Raw genomic sequence first — 18988 nt, 5'->3', positions numbered from 1 at the left:
ACGCCATCGCCCTCGCCGACCATGCACGCCAGCTTGCCCGTGCTCGACTGACGGACTCGCAAACCACGCAGCAGCGTCGGTACAACGCCCGCCACCGTGACGTACAGTTTTCGCCTGGTGCACTCGTGCTCCTGTGGTCGCCCTCTCGTCACGTCGGACTTTCACAAAAGCTCCTTTCGCGATACACAGGGCCCTACCGCGAGCTGCGCCAGGTGACGCCTGTGACGTACGAAATTGCCCCTGTGAGCCCAGCCTCGTCATCTACTGTGGCATCTAGTGATGTCGTGCACGTCAGTAGGCTCAAGGCCTACTACACTGCTTCCGAGTCCGGCCTTTAGTCGCTCCGGGACGGTGCTTTTGCCGCCGGGGGTAGTGCTACGGAATAGTATTACTGATGACGAAGAGGCGAGCAGTAAGAAGACGACGACGACGATTGGAGGCTAGCGCGGGCTGTTGTCTCTTGGCCAAGTGCGGCGTATTACGTTGTAAATATACTTGTATATAGCTTTTCATCTGCGTCTTCTTACGTAACAATATATTTAAAGGCAGAGCAGCGCCAGTCAAAGTAGATGAGCGCTGGCGGCAAGGCCCGGTTTAGTCGTCTGCAGCGTAAGTATAAGAAAGAATTTAGTTGAGTACAAAACTCACATGCCAGAAGGGACTACGTTGTGAAACAAACAAATCACTCGGCGTGTTAAGTTTGCTCAGGCAGCATCGAGGTGTGATGACTTCCCAAATGGGACGTGAACTTTTCAGCAAGAAATGGAACAAAAATACCATATGCAGCAGCTATTAGCAATTCTCACCCTGAACTACCTATTTTCTAAACACATATCTAAAAACGCAAACAATATCTAAGATGCCCTCGGGTGAAAAGAATAAAGCTGTTAAAGAAGCACTTCCTTGGTATCACTCCGATAAGACACAGCGTGATTTATACCCTTTACAAACAAGGCAGGGTGAAAACTTCGCAGCTCCAAAGAATCGACAAGAGTTATGCATGGAGCAACTAGCAACAGTTAAACATGTGCGAAGCCACGCATAAAATAGATGTAAAAACATGAAGTGCGCGACAGCTGGTGCGAAGATTTACCGCGCCACATGAAACCAACAATTTCAGTTCTTGCAAACTTCAGTAGCTTTAACATACAATGCAATGCACTCGTGAAGTCGTGCTGCCTAGCTAGCGCAACGCGGTAAAGAAGCGGAAAACAATATAAGCGGCAAACGGCATTCCGAACTTTAGCGAAATGCCTTTAAACCTCATGCTGCACTGCAGACGAACTTCGTTGCTCACGCATCTAACTATGATTGAGTGGAAAAAAACACCGACAAGACAAAGGAAAGGATGAGAACAAGAAATCTCCCTTCGAAGCGACGATCCATTTTTGCTACCGTTGCTCCCGCTGATGAGGCTTTGCCGGAAATGATTAGAACCGTATCGCCGGCACGTTTTCACCGGTATTTGAGCCCCCCACCCTGCAACAATTCTTCTTCAAGATTCCCTGAAGCTTTGGCCACCCCACACGTGTGAATGGTGTTGCCTATCTTGCTCTGAAAATGTGAATAAGACAGAGAAGCACGATCGACGACACAACAAACTACGGCGCGAGCCAGGCTCCTCTCCCGCGTGTTCTGCGCAAGGCCGCCACCAGTGGCGCGTCCATTGGCGTGCACGGCGCGTATAGGTGACCTTGGGAGGCAAAGCTTGGATTATCCATGACACAATGTATTCAGACTAGCAAACTGTCATACTTTTCATGATTTACAGGCTTTCTGACTCTCACGATTTGTCGTATTTCCGCAATGTGCCAGTGGCGCCGATTTCTGATACTGCGCATGCGTTTTTCATGTTGCTACAAAACTGATGTGCTTTCCATCCATGCCATTTGAGAATGGGATGGAAATGCATTGTGCTGAACTCCAGCAGTGGCTACAGATCCTGCAAAGAAAAGGTAATTACCTCCAAGGCTCCTAGTGACCCGGTATAGTTGCAAGTGTGGGCTCATTCAATCCTAAGCAATGATAGCTAATGCCCCGCAACTATGTTGGCGAGAAACACTTCTTGGAGAGCGACATGGAGAATATGCGGTGTTACAATCGGCCTGCAGGGGTACTCGGCCTGCAAAGCTATTTCAGCCCGCTGCACGTGCTTCGATTGACCTGCGGTGGTAGCGCCCTTCAGAGAACCAGCGAGCACGACAGCACTAACCGACCATGAACTTCCTTCAGAGAACTGTGGACTACGGCAGCGTTAATCCAACATGTGCCTTGTTCGGAGAATCGGTGACGGCAGCAGGGCAGGCCACGTTTGGCGCCCAACGTATTGTTGGTTGATTTGCCGGGTCTACATGGTCTCTCTCGGCAGCAAGAAGAGCTTCCCTAACAAAAGGGTGCTTCGCGGTACGTGGGCCCTAGGATTCGTCACAGTCTGCTGACACTCGTGGCGACTACAGGAGAAAGGCAGCTCTAGAATTTAGAGGCGCAAGACAATGGGCAACCGGTGGCCGCGCTGCGGGGGTCACCTCAGGGAACCGACACGTCTTTCAAGACTCAAGATAATGGACAACTGGCGGGTCGATTGCATTGACGTTTGACACTGCGAATTGGTGGTGAACTGCTGTTTTTCCCTCACCTAGGGATCTAGGGAGCACGGAGTGTTTATAAGCGGCTGTTTGTCGCTGCTAGAGTGTGCTCGTCGTCGTGCTCTGTGCTCGTGTTCGTGCTCGTAAGCTGTGTGCTCGTTTGCTGTATGCTTCGTCTTGCGTGCTCCATTTGGGAGCCACGCTTGACTATCGATGTATCTATTGTTTAAAATGTAAATACTGTAAATAAACCCAGTACGCCTAGTCCTGTTCCCCCCAAGTTCCTCTCTACGACCTTCAACCCTTACAACTGGTGGCAGCGGCGAGATCGTCTGACAACTCCTACATCTGGATGGCAGCGGTGATATCGGCCTACGGCTCGTAGACAGCAACGGCAGCTCACGGACTTTTGCACATGGTGACCGACCGGTATCCTGATCAAGTTGGAGGCGACTTGGGATTGACCACCTCTTGCAACTGACTGGATATGGCAGAGAAGGACTGGTGATATGGTGCTGCTGCAGTGGGTAAGCGTTTGGTTTTGGCTGTAAGATTTACCAGACTTCAATTTCTCTATGTTTGTTGATTTGACTGGCTGGGATCTTTTACTTGTATTTTGACTTGTGTGGGTATCGCAGCAAGTATTGTGTGACAGCAGAGCTAAAGCTTAAAGTAGCGACCACGGTCCTATCGTGTTTGAAAAGAGCTGACCTGTTGTGGTTGTGTGAAGAGCTTGAGGTAGACGTAGAGGAGGACTTGACGGAAGCAGAGATTCGTAAAACCATTCTCGAAAGTAACAAAGATTTGAAATTCATAGAACAACTTGGTAACCGAATTCTAAGCAAAAAAATGGGAACAGGAAGCAATTAGGCACGACCAGGAAGAATTTAGGCAAGAACAGGAAAAAGCTAGGCACTGAAAAGCATTTCGCAGGAGAAAGACCTAACAGAAGTAACGAGGCATTACGTTGCTGCATTGAACAAAAAGATTCAAGGTTTGGAGCAGGAAATCGAGCGAAGTCAACAGTGGCTTGAGAAATCTGTAGGCTGGACGCAGTGAAAGTGGGAGGAAGTCGATAGCAGATTTTGGTCGAAAGCCGAGAGAAGTAGTAGTACCTGTGAGATTAGCAGCACGTTCATAGGTGAACTCAAAGTGCTAGAAGCTAACGATGCCTTAGTGGCAACGGAGGCCGTTAAAGGCCGTAATGAGAGTGACGAGGTGCTGTGCCAACAGAGCACTGTAGAGACAGCTAGGCCAGCTGTGAATGATTTGGCACAGTCACCGCGAGTGTGCGTTGCATCTAATGTTAACGAGGTCGTTAGTGAGGTACAGAATACTGTGGACCCGACAGACGCGAGCACCCATGTCGAGCCAGATCTGCGTGCCGAGGTGAAGTGCGAGCTGGACGACGCAGTTGAGGGTAGTTCTCAGGATTGCGAGCTGCGTAGCTCAAGAGAAGACAACTGCAATGTTCAGGGATCGGTGCAGCTCTCCACCAGTCTAGGTTGCCAAGAGAGGGATGATTTAGTTAGGAATCACTCGGACTGTGCAGGTGAGACAGCGATCGAGACTGACGAGCTGTGTGCCGATGCACAGCGCGAGCTGGGCAATGCAGTAGAGGGCAATTCGCAAGAGCGCGAGTTGCATAGCTCGAGTAAAGACTGCTGCATTTTTCAAGAGTGAGTTGAGCTATCCGCCAGTCGAGGCAGAGAGAGAGTAGATTTAAATGAAAATCATTCAGACTGTGCGGGTAGGAGACCGATCCGGGCCAACGAGATGTGTACTGGCCAGCACGAGGCGCCAGAGGACGGCATGAAAGGGAATTCCAAGAGAAAGCGCCTCAGAAAGAAGCGCCGTAAAGATTGGAATGCAGCGAATAATGTAGCGCAGCCAAAGACGGTGAAAGAGGCAAAAAGCCAGGGCGTGAGGAAAAGAAAGATGCTGTTGTCGTTAACGATGTGTGCGCATCAAGCACGTTCAGGCCACCGGTCAAAAAGAGACCGAGAAGCATGTTCTGCACAGACGCGGACAAAGGGCACGGGGCAGTTAAGTTCCTCGTCTTTTCGCCGTTCTTTTCTGAATGCAGCATGTAGTGCGAAAGAGCGCAAGGTGGCAAGACGAGACGAGGTGATAGGGAGTTGCGACGCGGTCAGTCGAGTTCGTGAGGAAATCGTGGTGCCACGACGCAAATTTGCAGGAGACTGACATCTTGAAGGAGCTGATAGTGTGTCAGCCCTTTTGTTGTTCCCGGGTAGCCAGAATAGCTTTCGAACAGCGACCACCTTGAGTACGGCTCAAAAGTATGAGTCAGTCGTAAGCGTTTGGAACGGGAGACCAAGGGAGCTTCCCTAGAAGTGATAGGTGTTCTTCTGTTTTATTTTTTAGCATATGAAAATTTTCGCACTTTAAGACTAAAATTTCTTCTAATATGTAAGGTATGAGCTTTGTTCATGTTTGTTTGAGAAGCTCCGAGATTAGAAAGATGCGTTTTAGGTAGGGCTTTAGTTTCGCGAGTGCTAATTAATGAGTAGATTGGGTTTCTTTTTCTTGTGAGTAACCTGAAGGTCAAGGTTATCGGTGAGAGGCCTATGGTAACGCGCGTGTGTATTAGTTAACCTTTTTTTTTTATAAGTGTTTTCGAATTTTTTTAAGGTTAAGTGCGTAGGTTTGCAGTTAGTGCATCATTTGCACTGAGAAGCGTTCGTAGTTCCATTAGCGCGTGTCCTGGGTGGACGAAAGGAAGCAGAAGGTTTATGACTGGGTTGCTCGTGTGTGTTGAGGGCGACCATATTCTGACTTCTCTAGTAAGGGTGCGTGGAACTAGTTGTTAGAAGGCTCATTATTTTAAAGGTTCCTCTGAGTTGCGTAAGATACGCAAGTTTGGTTGTTCGTTTAAGGAACGTGTCCTGTGTGAATTACAGGAACAAATGTGAGTAAGCGTGATGAAAACTTTGTGCATGACGCAAGTGCGCGTTCTGAATAGAGGTATGAGCTAGCGCGATTGTGATTACGTACCTGTGGAGTTCACCAGACTGTTCAGTGGCACCAGTACGTGCGATAAATACGCCACTGTGATAGGGTAAGAACAGGCTGTTCATGAAGTTAGGCTGCTTATGTTCGGGTATTGGTGGTTGAGAGCCTTCGGTTTAGTTCTGCGCAAACCTTTACTCTTGTGCACCGCGACGGTCAGGTTTGGTCGAACTCAAGGGGAACGTGAACGCTCGTTTTGGTGGCACAAAATTTTGGGGCAAAATTTGGGGCTCCCAGTTTAGCGGCTTGCATTGAAATTTTGATAGGAAGCCTGGTGGGTTAACAGCTGATTCCGGGCGTTTGCACGCTGAGTGGTATTGTGTTGCCGAGATCGACTCTTTAGTGCCGGTTGTTGTAAGATGGTTTAAGGCATTCCAAGGGCGCAGTTGTTGCAGGGAGCAAAGCCATCTTCTTGCTCGCCGGCCATTCTATTCCTGCCCAGTGGTTGTCAGCACTGGCCAGTCGAGATTTCCCGGGCCATGGAGCAGCTGTTACAACCGGCCTGCAGGGGTACTGCTCTGCAAAGCTATTTCAGCCCACTGCACGTGCTTCGATCGATCCGCGGTGGATCCGCGGTGGTGTCCTTGCTGGTTCAGAGAACCAGCGAGGACAACAGCGCTAACCGACCATGAACTTCCTTCAGAGAACTGCGGACTACGGCAGCGTTAATCCACCATGCGCCACATTCGGAGAATCGGCGACGGCAGCAGGGCGGGCCACGTTTGGCACCCAACGTATTGTTGGTTGATTTGCCGGGTCTACATGGTCTCTCTCGGCAGCAAGAAGAGCTTCCCTAACAAAAGGGTGCTTCGCGGTACGTGGGCCCCAGGATTCGTCACAGTCTGCTGACACTCGTGGCGACTACAGGAGAAAGGCAGCTCTGGAATTTAGAGGCGCAAGACAATGGGCAACCGGCGGCCGCGCTGCGGGGGTCAGCTCGGGGAACCGACGCGCCTTTCAAGACTCCAGATAATGGACAACCGGCAGGTTGACTGCGTTGACGTTTGACGCTGCGAATCGGCGAACTGCTGTTCTTCCCTCACCTAGGGATCTAGGGAGCACGGAGTGTTTATAAGCGGCTGTTTGTCGCTGCTACAGTGTGCTCGTCGTCGTGCTCTGTGCTCGTGTTCGTGAGCTGTGTGCTCGTTTGCTGTATGCTTCGTCTTGCGTGCTCCATTTGGGAGCCTCGCTAGACTGTCGATGTATCTTGTTTAAAATGTAAATACTGTAAATAAACCCAGTACGCCTAGTCCTGTCCCCCCCAAGTTCCTCTCTACGACCTTCAACCCTTACAACTGGTGGCAGCGGCGAGATCGTCCGACAACTCCTACAGCGGCATTATGGCAAAGTCCTTCTAGTTGAGCTGAAACAGCCTGTTTTGTTCTCAGATGCTGTGCTGTCGACATTCTCCGACTGTCCCAGCTGCTTGTCGTTTATTTGCAAAAGATACCAAATGAATGCAACATGAAGTACGGAAGCGTGAAGTGTGACGGAAACTTCGGTCGGTAAAGGTACGAACCTACATGCTGCTTGCGATGGTGAGCAAGGTGAGATGAGGCACCTTGCCGCCTCCCGTGTTTGCAATGAGTTTGTGTGTTTGTGCCACTGCTTTGAAATTTGGGGACGTAAGCACCGGTATCGGAAATGAGCACATTTATTCATGCATGGAAGCGTCAGATGGTCCATGATAGCTTTGAACCAGCTGTGCACGCCCTTCCATTCTCTATGAGCTGACTCGAACAATAGAGGGCATGTAAGTGCCATGCTCTCTGCCACGACTTTACTGGGACGCTGAATGAAGTGCTGTTTCACCTCCCAGATTGGAAGCGGTCAAGGAAGTCTTGGAGCAGCAAATTTGGCACAATGGAGCAGGCTTGGAGCATGAATTGTCCATTTTGGAGCAGTAGATACACGTTTTGGAGCAGCTTGGTAAAGTTCAATATGATTGACATACAGGCATATGAAGAAAGCGCGTTCCTTATTTGACTTTGCAGAACACTACTAGATTATGACAGATCAGTTCTGTGGAAGCCTTCAAGGTGAGTAAAATTAATGACAGGGAAAAATTGTCATCCACCCAAGTAGGGCATGAGGCTACAAAGGAAACTCATACATGTACAGGCTTCTCAAAAACCCCCATTAAATTACATACCGGACTTGCCAACTAAATGTGGTGAAGAAAAAAATAAGCAAGGGCTTTCCATGAACAACACCCACTCTACATTGATAGGCTTATGTTAATGCTGGTCAATTTGTTCTTCATTGTGAACAAGCAACCAGTATTTAACTTTACTGAACTTACATTTAGTACCCTACTTATTCAATAAGGTGCCAATATGTCGAGAAATGACTGATAACAGCGTATAATATAGCGACCTAGCTAGGTCATGTGTGGTCCTTTTTTGCAACAACAACAACAAAAAAGGATAAGAGAACAAAGCCTGCAAAATGTTTCTAAAAATCCATGTGACAATGTGTCCCTGCACCTGTAATATAAATGGTCTCAGGCGTAAACATAATCATGAGCGCACCGTGTATATTACGAACATGCAAACCTGGGGCAAGGTCTTGTAATGGTTCGGAAAGTGAACTGTTACAAGATTGCGCTACTTCACATTTGGTAGGGACCGGATATGCACAGCAAAAACTGCTGACACGTCGAGAAAAAAGCCCAGCAGCTCACTGCCCCTATCTGACGAAGTTTCCATAAAGATTGATGCAATATTTGGGGCACATAAGCATTGTCACAGTCAGAGCGGTTTATTTTTACTTTCTATTTATTTCACGGGCTTTCTTTCTCGTTAAAAAAAAGTCTTCACGAATTCTGAGTTGTTTTAAATGATATTATCGGTCATTTGTAACTGTCACAGAAACCTTTTTCACTAAATCTCGCTCGACTAGGTATATTTATAAATTTAGCTAATTAAACATATTCGTGCACAATGAATGAGAAATATTTACAGAGGCCACCATGAACAACACTCTTCAAGGTACAGTGAATGCTGTTCGAGTAGCACCCTTTGGTAAATTTTAGTTCTAGGCGACCTGCAGTTAAGATAGCAGAATGCTGCAGAATAAATGTGAAGTGACGTGTTGGTCATTGCAGATTTGCCAGTATTTCCCATCACTTGCCGAGAAAAAGCTCTAACATATTCTTGAAAAAAATAAAGGGATAAAAATGTTAACTGGCTTTCCGGTTTTGCGCCGTAGACCAATATTCCGAATAAGCTGGATTATTCGAGCTTATTAATGGTTATGCCACAGGCGCCATAAAGCCAGTGTAAAACAGCAACCAATATTTCATGTGCTGGATGATGCTTTATTAAAAGTTTTGGACTCAGTCTGCATCGTTCCCGCAAACGCAATTTTGGAGGCTTGCGTTTTCACATAACTTTTATTTACGACCACCATTTGGCTGCTAAGGTTCATATTTTTTTTATTTTGTTGTACCCTCAAGATCGAAGTATTACAGAGGGGAGTGGGTAAAAAACATACACATGTAAATAACAAAGCAGCAAGAAATAGTTAGTTATTACATCAATTGACCAGTTAATTGTATCCGGGAGTGATGATCTCTGATAAGGCCGAACGAAACTTTGAGTTGTCCTTGATTGCGACAACTGCGCCGGGAAGGTGGTTCCATTCCTGAGAGGTCCGAGGAATAAATGATTCATTACAGGTTCTGGTGCAGCATTGAATGATTCCAACCTTATGGCTATGATGAATGCGAGAGGAAATGTAGGTAGGAGATGATATAAGATTATTGCACAGGTAGAAATTGTGGAAATATAGTTTATGAAATAAAGCAAGGTTGACTAAATACAAAACTACATCCTTGGCTTCTTTTCTGCGGTGGCAAAAATCTGATTTTGTGTGGTGTGGCCCTGCAAAAAATAGTGCAGCCTGAGTGCGAATTTGAGTGACGATTGCAGTTTCCGTTGGATATTTGTGACCAGGAAGCTTCATGAAAGCAAGCAGGTCGTTTGTCGGTGTGCCACACTAACATCCCGGTATCCGGACGTGGTGCACATGTGAAATAGATTTAGAAGGTCACAAGCACGACATTTGCCCATTAATCGACTGAGATGTGCCAGTAGGGCATAAAATTGAGTGCTAAAGTGTGTAACGAAACTGATAAGCTACACACTGAGCAGACTGTACGACCATGTTCATTCAGCATGGCTTTCCTTCCCAGCTGCCCCCATGAAGTGAGCACCAGTTCAAATCATCTTTAGCTGGTCTGCATATATAGAAGAGCTCAGCAATTTTATAAAACATTCGTAATACATTCTATAGCACAAGACGGTTTTCATTTTCTTGTGCCCTAGTTATAATTGTGCCACCAACACACCCACACTCCAAAAATGCTGATGGTGAAATGGACTGCTCAGGCTTTGAATGCAGGGCTAAGCACTATCCAACGCGTCTATGGGCTGTGTAGTTGAGTTGCCACTGAACAAGCACATCCTACTAAATTTGGCAACTTCATTCAAAATTAGTATATTGGAACAGGTTGGCGCAGCTTGTGGTTTGGCGCAAGATGGTGCAATAGGGAAGGACTCTCATTCCTGACCTCGTGAAAGATTCTTGCTAGGTGTCTATAGGCCAGGCGGCCATCTCGTCCTTGCACTACCCAGGTAAATGACTAATTCGTAGGCCCTGGGAAGTCAAGACGAGGACAAAATCCAAAATACGCACCTTCTTTCCTCGAAACTCAGACAGGCTTCTCAGCTTTCCCGAATGGAATGCTGACCACATTGGCAGGAACGTGCCCTTGTAAGGGAGCTGCAATACAATCACAGCATGTCAGAAGTGAAGCTGGGCTAGTTGCTCTTCATAAAACACGATGAACATCGTAGGAGGCATTATTCTTTTCTTTTGATAGCTGGCCAAGCAACTGGCTCAGACATGGCTGCCCTCGTGCATGTCTAAGCTTGCAATGTTCTACATGTGCCATATAGATATACTTAATGACTCTGCATACAAATCAGCTGACAGCATAATTATACTGTTTGTACATCTCGTCCTGTTGTCTGTACTGTTTCCCACATTGTCCAACACATATTTAGAGAGAAAGAATTTGAGAGCTTATATGATGAAATCAGGTACTGTGATAACACCAGACAATTTGCAGGCATACGATGGAGCCAGTGCAAGACAGCAGTAACTTAAGATCGATTGGAGAGGCCCTTGCACTGAAGTGGACTTAAAGCGCACTGATTATGACAATGAAGGTCTCAGTGTAGTGTTCAGGTATCTTTCCACCAGCAGATTACAAGGCACAGTGGTTTCACTTGTGTTTTTCTATGCTTAGCACCTAGTCGTCCATTACCCTAACAGACTACTGGTTATCTAGATGACCCACCCAACTGCACTCGTTAATCTCAAACAAACCATCAGCCATTTTAGCTTGCTCTCTCATCCATACTGTCATCAGGCTGTCTTTTAGCATTATGCCTACAATATTCCGTTCCATTGCTCATTATGCAATGAAACACCATAGTGCCGTTTCAATTTTCCTTGCTTTCATTCAAGTTTCAGCCCCAGAAGTTAGCACTAGCAAAATTCACAGAATGCATTTTTCTTTTTAAGAATATGGGAGAGCTGCTGTTCTTAATCTGGTAATGCCTGTGCTCCAACTCATTATTTTTATTCATCTGAAGATTATTCGTGTGGCTACAAGGCCTAGTTAACATAATTAGACTGAGCAAAGACACATTCTACATAATAACAAGAAATATAATCACGTCAAGAATTCTGTATAGCTTCACATAACAGGAATCACAACAATGACAATCGCCACCTCAAAGCAACTTGCCATAAAATTAGGTGCACAGCCTATGGCTTGCTGAAGCATACACAAAACCCTGCGCTTTACTTAGAAACACAACTTAAAAGGAAACTTAAGGTTGGCAGCTCTTATACAGATACTATGGCAACAAAGAAATGTTTTTTTCAGCAATCACTGAACCGATTTTGATGAGGTTTGTTGCATAAAAAAATTAAAATTTAGTAACTGCAGACTTATATCTTATTTTACTCCATAAGTTGTAAAAAAATTAATTAGAAATTGCAAAAAAATAAGCACTAAGTTTTTAATTAAGTAATCCAGTAATAAAGAATGATATCACAATTGTGTATGCACCTAATATTATGTCTAAAACCGACAAAATATTGGTGTATTATAGTACACTGTTCTGAAGTATACCACTAAATTGTGAGTAAGATGTTTACAAAACCCTCCTAAACATTGCAGTATTTTCCCGTAAGCTGTAAATTACATTTGTCCGCTTGAGATGCTTTAACAGACACAAAAGACATGTTTTTTGCCGCAATTGAACACTCGCAAAAGGAAGACACATAAAGACAACACGGGCAGCAAATGCGGCAAAAAACATGTCTTTTAGCAAGCACCAACTAGGCCAACCAGCAGTTCTGTTAACAGACACAGTTCACAGAACTGCGACATCTGATTTTGGAGTGAAGCTACAAATTTGTAAACTTTAGGTTAATATTTACTTAACTCTGATTTCTTCAACAATTTATGCAAAAAATTTCAGCTTCTAAATCAAACTTCTGCTTTTTAGGGTTGCCCCAATTTACCCTTATCTGTCAAATGCGACATAGTTCATTCAATTCAGTCAAGCTGTTGCCTCATAAAAGCATTTCTATATTTTACATGCTTTTGAATAGGGAAATCAGAGTAGGCCCCATATAAGCTTTCTCTGAACACACATGGGAATATGGGAGGATGCACAATACAACCAGCTGCTGCCATTAGCCACGTTTCCTTGCTGAAGCATCCTTGGCTGATGCAACCAATAACACAACCAAAATGGATTCTCCAGAACAGTACCCTCCGCAGTGGCTTAGCAGCTATGGGTTGCGCTGCTAAGCACAAGGTTGCGGGATCAAATGCTAGCCACGGCGGGCTTACTTCTACGGGGGGGCAAAGTGCAGAAAACACCCGTGCATTGGGAGCACATTAAAAATCCCCCTGTGGTCAAAATTAACCCGGAGTCTCCCACTACGGCATGCCTCATAATAAATTGTAGTTTTGGCACGTAAACTATGCCACAGTTCATTCATTCCAGAACACTTTGAAAAATTGGTACTGGCGTATTATTCTTCTACGCAGCCATGCTTAATATTACTGGCTTTCTTGTTCAGTGATGCAGGTGGCATGTGTAACGTGGCACAGCTCTTCATAGTCATCATCATCATCATCATTTATAATTCCCTTAAGGGTCCCTTCCGTGACATTACGTAAGGGAGGGAGACAGCGATGGGAAAGTGCCATACATCAGATAAAAAAACAACAACAAAGGTAACAGAAAAATAAATAATAACCTGTGTAGGAAACATCAGGTATAGACAGAACAATGAAAATATCTCAAACTGAGTAGCAATAAATTAAAAGAGAACTGTACATGTAACTGTGAAAAACGCTAAACATAAGTGGCTAAAAAGGAGAGAAGGAAAAATAAGCGATGACACAAGCAAGTTGGACTGCTGGGAGAGGAAACGTGAGGAAAAGTGGCTATTTTGCGTTGAAATGGTCTGATAGTAACTGTCTAAATTTGGAGGGATTTGACTCTAAAACCACGGCTTCTTGAAGTTTGTTCCATTCTTTTTTGGCAATAGGGAGGAAGGATTTGTTGAAGGCGTTGGAAGAAACATGGAAACGCTGTATGCGAAGGGAGTTAAACAAATGGTGAGATGAGCATAACGGAGCATGTAATAAGTTCTCGTGTAGTGCAGGATAGTTAAAGTATAAATTATGAAAAAGACAGAGCATTGCAAGTTTCCGGCGGAGTGCTAGGGGTTCGAGTCCGAGAGATAATTTCATGTCAGTAATGCTGTGCCAAGGTGAGTACTGGGAAGTTATGAAGTGGGCTGCCCGTTTTTGAATGGCTTCGAGCGACTGAATCAAGTAAACCTGGTGAGGGTCCCATATGGCTGAGGCATACTCCATTTTAGAGCGGACGTATGTTTCGTATGCTAGTTGCCTGATGGATGGAGGGGACATAGCCAGAGATCATCGGATGAAACCACATGTTCTGGAAGTGTTAGCACAAAGTTTCGTGATATGGTCCACCCAAGTTAGCTTGTTAGTTATTTCGACTCCCAGGTACCTGTATGAGTTTGTTACTGATAATGCCGTGGAGTTCAGAGAGTACAGGAAAAGGGTAGCGGAATGTTTACGTGAGATGCGCATGCATTTACATTTCGAAATATTAAGCTGCATAAGCCAGTCAGAATACCATTTCTGGATTTTGTTTAGGTCGTCTTGTAATGATTCCTGGTCAGTATTATCGGAGATGTGGCGATAAATGACGCAATCGTCTGCAAAAAGACGGACGGTTGACGAAATCCCAGATGGCAGGTCGTTGATGAAAATTAGGAAGAGAAGCAGAGCAAGAACGGAACCCTGGGGAACTCCAGAGACAACTTCAGTAGTTTCAGACGAATGATTGACGATGACGGTGAACTGTGAGCGGTTAGTTAAAAAACAGCGAATCCAGGATAAGATAAGAGGGTCGAGTGATAAGCATGCAAGTTTACACAATATACGTTGGTGAGGAACGCGGTCAAATGCTTTTGAAAAATCTAAGTAGATGACGCCTGTTTGGAATGAAGAATCTAAATTAAGCTGAAGATCGGTTGTAAATTCGAAAAGTTGGGTTTCGCACGAGAAGCCTGCCCTGAAACCATGCTTGGAAAAGAAGAAGAATTGTGATCAAGGTGATTCCCAATATGGGAGTAGAGTATATGTTTGAAGAGCTTGCATGAAATACATGTTAATGAAATGGGACGATAATTAGAGGGGTCAGCACGGTCTTCGCTCTTAAAAATTGGCACAACCTTGCTTGATTTCCAGTCGTCCGGAACTTGACTGGTATTGAGGGACTGGGCAAAGATGAGTTGCAGGATTGGGCTTGTGAAATGTGCCTTTAAGTATTTTAGCAGGAATGTTAACAGGTCCGGATGAAGTGGACGGCTTGAGGTTATTGATGAGCTTTGAAATTCCCTGAGATGTGATGGTTATGGGTGGCATTGGAAAAAAAATGTAGGCTTGGTAAAGTAATGCTCTTATCCGCTGGCTCGTGGGTGAAAACTGAGGTGAAGTAGGAATTCATCGCATCTGATTGCTCGTAAAGCGGAACGGCTGTGCCGTCTTGTCTTTTCAAGGATATGTTATAGGAACTGTTCTTGTTGGGCATTAGCAAATTCCAAAATTTTTTGGGGTTAACACGCAATATTTCTAGAAGATTGTGACTGTAGAATTTTCTTTTGGATGACTGCAATAATCTAGTCTATGTGCGAAGGATGCCGAAGTATTTTTCCCATTTTACAAGTGATCCGGAGTTCTTGGCATTACGGAAGAGGCGCTTCTTTTTTCGTGATAGCTTACGCAGAGAGAATACCATGGCTTTGTGGCATCCCCGCAGATGCAGATGAGTGGGATGTAGGTGTCTATGAGTGATAAGATTTTGTGCTTGAAAAGACACCAATTTTCGTTCACGGATCTCGTAGCCATGGACGCATGAAAGGTGGTGAAAAAGTGTTTGAGGTCGAAGTTTATGCTCGCGAAATCAGCTTTACCGTATTCACGGATTTATTTGATGAACGGTTTAATTTTAATTCTTTAATTGTGGGTTTTTACGTGCCAAAACCACTTTCTGATTATGAGGCACGCCGTAGTGGAGGACTCTGGAAATTTCTACCACCCGGGGTTCTTTAACGTGCACATAAATTTAGGCACACAGGCGTTTCCGCATTTCGCCCCATCAAAATGCGCCCGCCGTGGCCGGGATTCGATCCCGCGACCTCGTGCTCAGCAGCCCAACACCATAGCCACAGAGCAACCATGGCGGGTTTGATGGATGGTTGATGGGGGGGAGACTTCAATCATCAGGTTAAAGAACTCAGCCTACTGTAACAAGAAAAGGATTGAAATAGCTCAAGACTGGAAAAAAGAATGAGGTCAAGAATATTTGAGCCTCGTGTTGGTTTGTTTACTGCTTGGAAAGGTTTGAAGTGAGGACCATTTCAAGGAAATCATTAGATTGGCGAGATGACGCAATAAGAGCCTCCTAGTCGATGTCCGGGTAGTTAAAATCACCGTAAAGTATTAGATTGGCATGAGGAAACCGGGATTGCAAGTCTTGAACTACAGAGTGACGGTCCGTAATAAAGGAATTATCCATGTCAGGTGCTCCATAACATACAATTAGTATATTGGTACAAGAGGGAAGGCAAATTTTCAGACACATTATTTCGCTGTGGCTTTTTATCCCGTGGTAAAGCGGATGAAAAAGTTTACTCGGGATAAAAAGCCAGCGGATGAAAAAGTTGAATTCACAAGAGCAAAAATGCCGCCTCCATGGCGACCTACTCGATCTCGCCTGTAGATATGAAAGGACCGGTTGCTGTGGATCAATTCTGAATCATTAATATCATGTGTTAGCCAAGATTCAGTAAATAAAGCGATGTCAGTGCTATGGTCTTTCGAAAAATGGTTCTTTGTGAGTTCTTTGCGCGCCAACCTGTGGGCTCGGTGACTGTGCCACGATACAGTACACTAAACTGCTGCTGTTTAATACGCAGGTGGTCATCATTGCACCGATTGGCGCAGCTCTGCCTGCTACCATCTCAGCCGTCCCACACGCAACTTCAAACTGCCTGGAACCGTATTTTGGCCGTGCCCCTGCTGTCTCTCGCCAAGTCATGCTAGTCCCCCCTACACTTCTACTAGCACCACTTGTGACGAGCGTGATCAGCCCTACCACGTCTGCCTACGTCAGCAACATCCGTCGGCAGATCACCTATAAAAGAGCAACACCTTCGTGCGCCAACCTGTGGGCTCGGTGACTGTGCCACGATACAGTTCACTAAACTGCTGCTGTTTAATACGCAGGTGGTCATCATTGCACCGATCGGCGCAGCTCTGCCCGCTACCATCTCAGCCGTCCCACACGCAACTTCAAACTGCCTGGAACCGTGTTTTGGCCGTGCCCCTGCTGTCTCTCGCCAAGTCATGCTAGTCCCCCCTACACTTCTACTAGCACCACTTGTGACGAGCGTGATCAGCCCTACCACGTCTGCCTACGTCAGCAACATCCGTCGGCAGATCACCTATAAAAGAGCAACACCTTCGTGCGCCAACCTGTGGGCTCGGTGACTGTGCCACGATACAGTTCACTAAACTGCTGCTGTTTAATACGCAGGTGGTCATCATTGCACCGATCGGCGCAGCTCTGCCCGCTACCATCTCAGCCGTCCCACACGCAACTTCAAACTGCCTGGAACCGTGTTTTGGCCGTGCCCCTGCTGTCTCTCGCCAAGTCATGCTAGTCCCCCCTACACTTCTACTAGCACCACTTGTGACGAGCGTGATCAGCCCTACCACGTCTGCCTACGTCAGCAACATCCGTCGGCAGATCACTTATAAAAGAGCAACACCTTCGTGCGCCAACCTGTGGGCTCGGTGACTGTGCCACGATACAGTTCACTAAACTGCTGCTGTTTAATACGCAGGTGGTCATCATTGCACCGATCGGCGCAGCTCTGCCCGCTACCATCTCAGCCGTCCCACACGCAACTTCAAACTGCCTGGAACCGTGTTTTGGCCGTGCCCCTGCTGTCTCTCGCCAAGTCATGCTAGTCCCCCCTACACTTCTACTAGCACCACTTGTGACGAGCGTGATCAGCCCTACCACGTCTGCCTACGTCAGCAACATCCGTCGGCAGATCACCTATAAAAGAGCAACACCTTCGTGCGCCAACCTGTGGGCTCGGTGACTGTGCCACGATACAGTTCACTAAACTGCTGCTGTTTAATACGCAGGTGGTCATCATTGCACCGATCGGCGCAGCTCTGCCCGCTACCATCTCAGCCGTCCCACACGCAACTTCAAACTGCCTGGAACCGTGTTTTGGCCGTGCCCCTGCTGTCTCTCGCCAAGTCATGCTAGTCCCCCCTACACTTCTACTAGCACCACTTGTGACGAGCGTGATCAGCCCTACCACGTCTGCCTACGTCAGCAACATCCGTCGGCAGATCACTTATAAAAGAGCAACACCTTCGTGCGCCAACCTGTGGGCTCGGTGACTGTGCCACGATACAGTTCACTAAACTGCTGCTGTTTAATACGCAGGTGGTCATCATTGCACCGATCGGCGCAGCTCTGCCCGCTACCATCTCAGCCGTCCCACACGCAACTTCAAACTGCCTGGAACCGTGTTTTGGCCGTGCCCCTGCTGTCTCTCGCCAAGTCATGCTAGTCCCCCCTACACTTCTACTAGCACCACTTGTGACGAGCGTGATCAGCCCTACCACGTCTGCCTACGTCAGCAACATCCGTCGGCAGATCACCTATAAAAGAGCAACACCTTCGTGCGCCAACCTGTGGGCTCGGTGACTGTGCCACGATACAGTTCACTAAACTGCTGCTGTTTGATATGCAGGTTAGTCAGTGTTATAGTCTTTACGCGAAGAAATCAAGTGACTATGTTTTGGTACTGCTGCCGAGCCCCCAGTGTCTGTTTGCCATCGCAATGAATTGTATTCATGTCTCGCGCTCTTTGCTGCTACTGTCAGGCGACATAGAAAGTAACCCCGGTCCCGACTCTATCTTTCAAAAGGTGAAGCGCCAATAGTGACGGCACACAAGAAGAAATACAGACAGGACCGTGTTGTGTGCCGTCAATATTGGCGCTTCACCTTTTGAAAGCTATGCACCAACTAGCCCCACAACGTGTTTTGCTCCTGACTCTAACGCTGTACTAATTGAACTAAAGAAGCTGTCTGCTGGGCAATCGCAGTTAATTAACGAGATTAAAGGCTTAAAAAGTGAGCTAGTCGAGACTAACAATTCGATTTCCCAACTAAACAGAAGAATGCATGCCGTCGAGAGCCACTGTCAACACATTGAGGACCTGCAGCGGCGGGTTGAAACATTTAAGACTTCTGCGGCCGTGACGACACGGGCAACCTCCGATATAGAAGCGCGCATCGATGATGCAGAAAACCAAGCCCGCCGCAACAACCTTATCTTCTTCGGTATCCCCGTCCCAAGTGCATCTGAATCCGCCGCTGCAGAGGAAGAAATCATTCGGCTTTGCGCAGACCAATTAAACATGACCGTGAATCCTGAGGAGACTGAACGTGCGCATTGTCTCGGCCGCCATTCCGATAATCGAAACCGTCCTATAATCGTAAAATTCCTTTTTTATAAAACAAAAGAAAAAATTCTGTCCAACGGCCGCAAGTTGAAAGGGACTAACTATAGCATTCGCGAAGACTACTCTCGTACTGTGCAAAATGCCCAGAAACATCTTTCGGCTTTTGCGAGGACCAAATCGGCTCC

The 18988-nt window shown here is 46.4% G+C and overlaps 1 protein-coding gene across 2 annotated transcripts in view; it reads right to left on the bottom strand.

The window, feature by feature from the left end:
* Positions 1-18988, bottom strand: part of LOC126529764 (EGF domain-specific O-linked N-acetylglucosamine transferase-like) — a 182861-nt gene that overhangs the window by 36367 nt on the left and 127506 nt on the right. For both annotated transcript variants that reach the window (XM_050177270.3, XM_050177273.3), the window contains exon 9: positions 10314-10400. In XM_050177270.3, coding sequence (XP_050033227.1) covers positions 10314-10400 — 87 coding nt within the window. The remainder of the gene's footprint in view (positions 1-10313; positions 10401-18988) is intronic.

This window comes from Dermacentor andersoni, chromosome 9 (genome assembly GCF_023375885.2).
Source record: "Dermacentor andersoni chromosome 9, qqDerAnde1_hic_scaffold, whole genome shotgun sequence".
Lineage (NCBI taxonomy): Eukaryota > Metazoa > Arthropoda > Arachnida > Ixodida > Ixodidae > Dermacentor > Dermacentor andersoni.
Note: the sequence above shows the minus strand (reverse complement) of the source record. Positions and strands in the feature narration are given on the sequence as shown.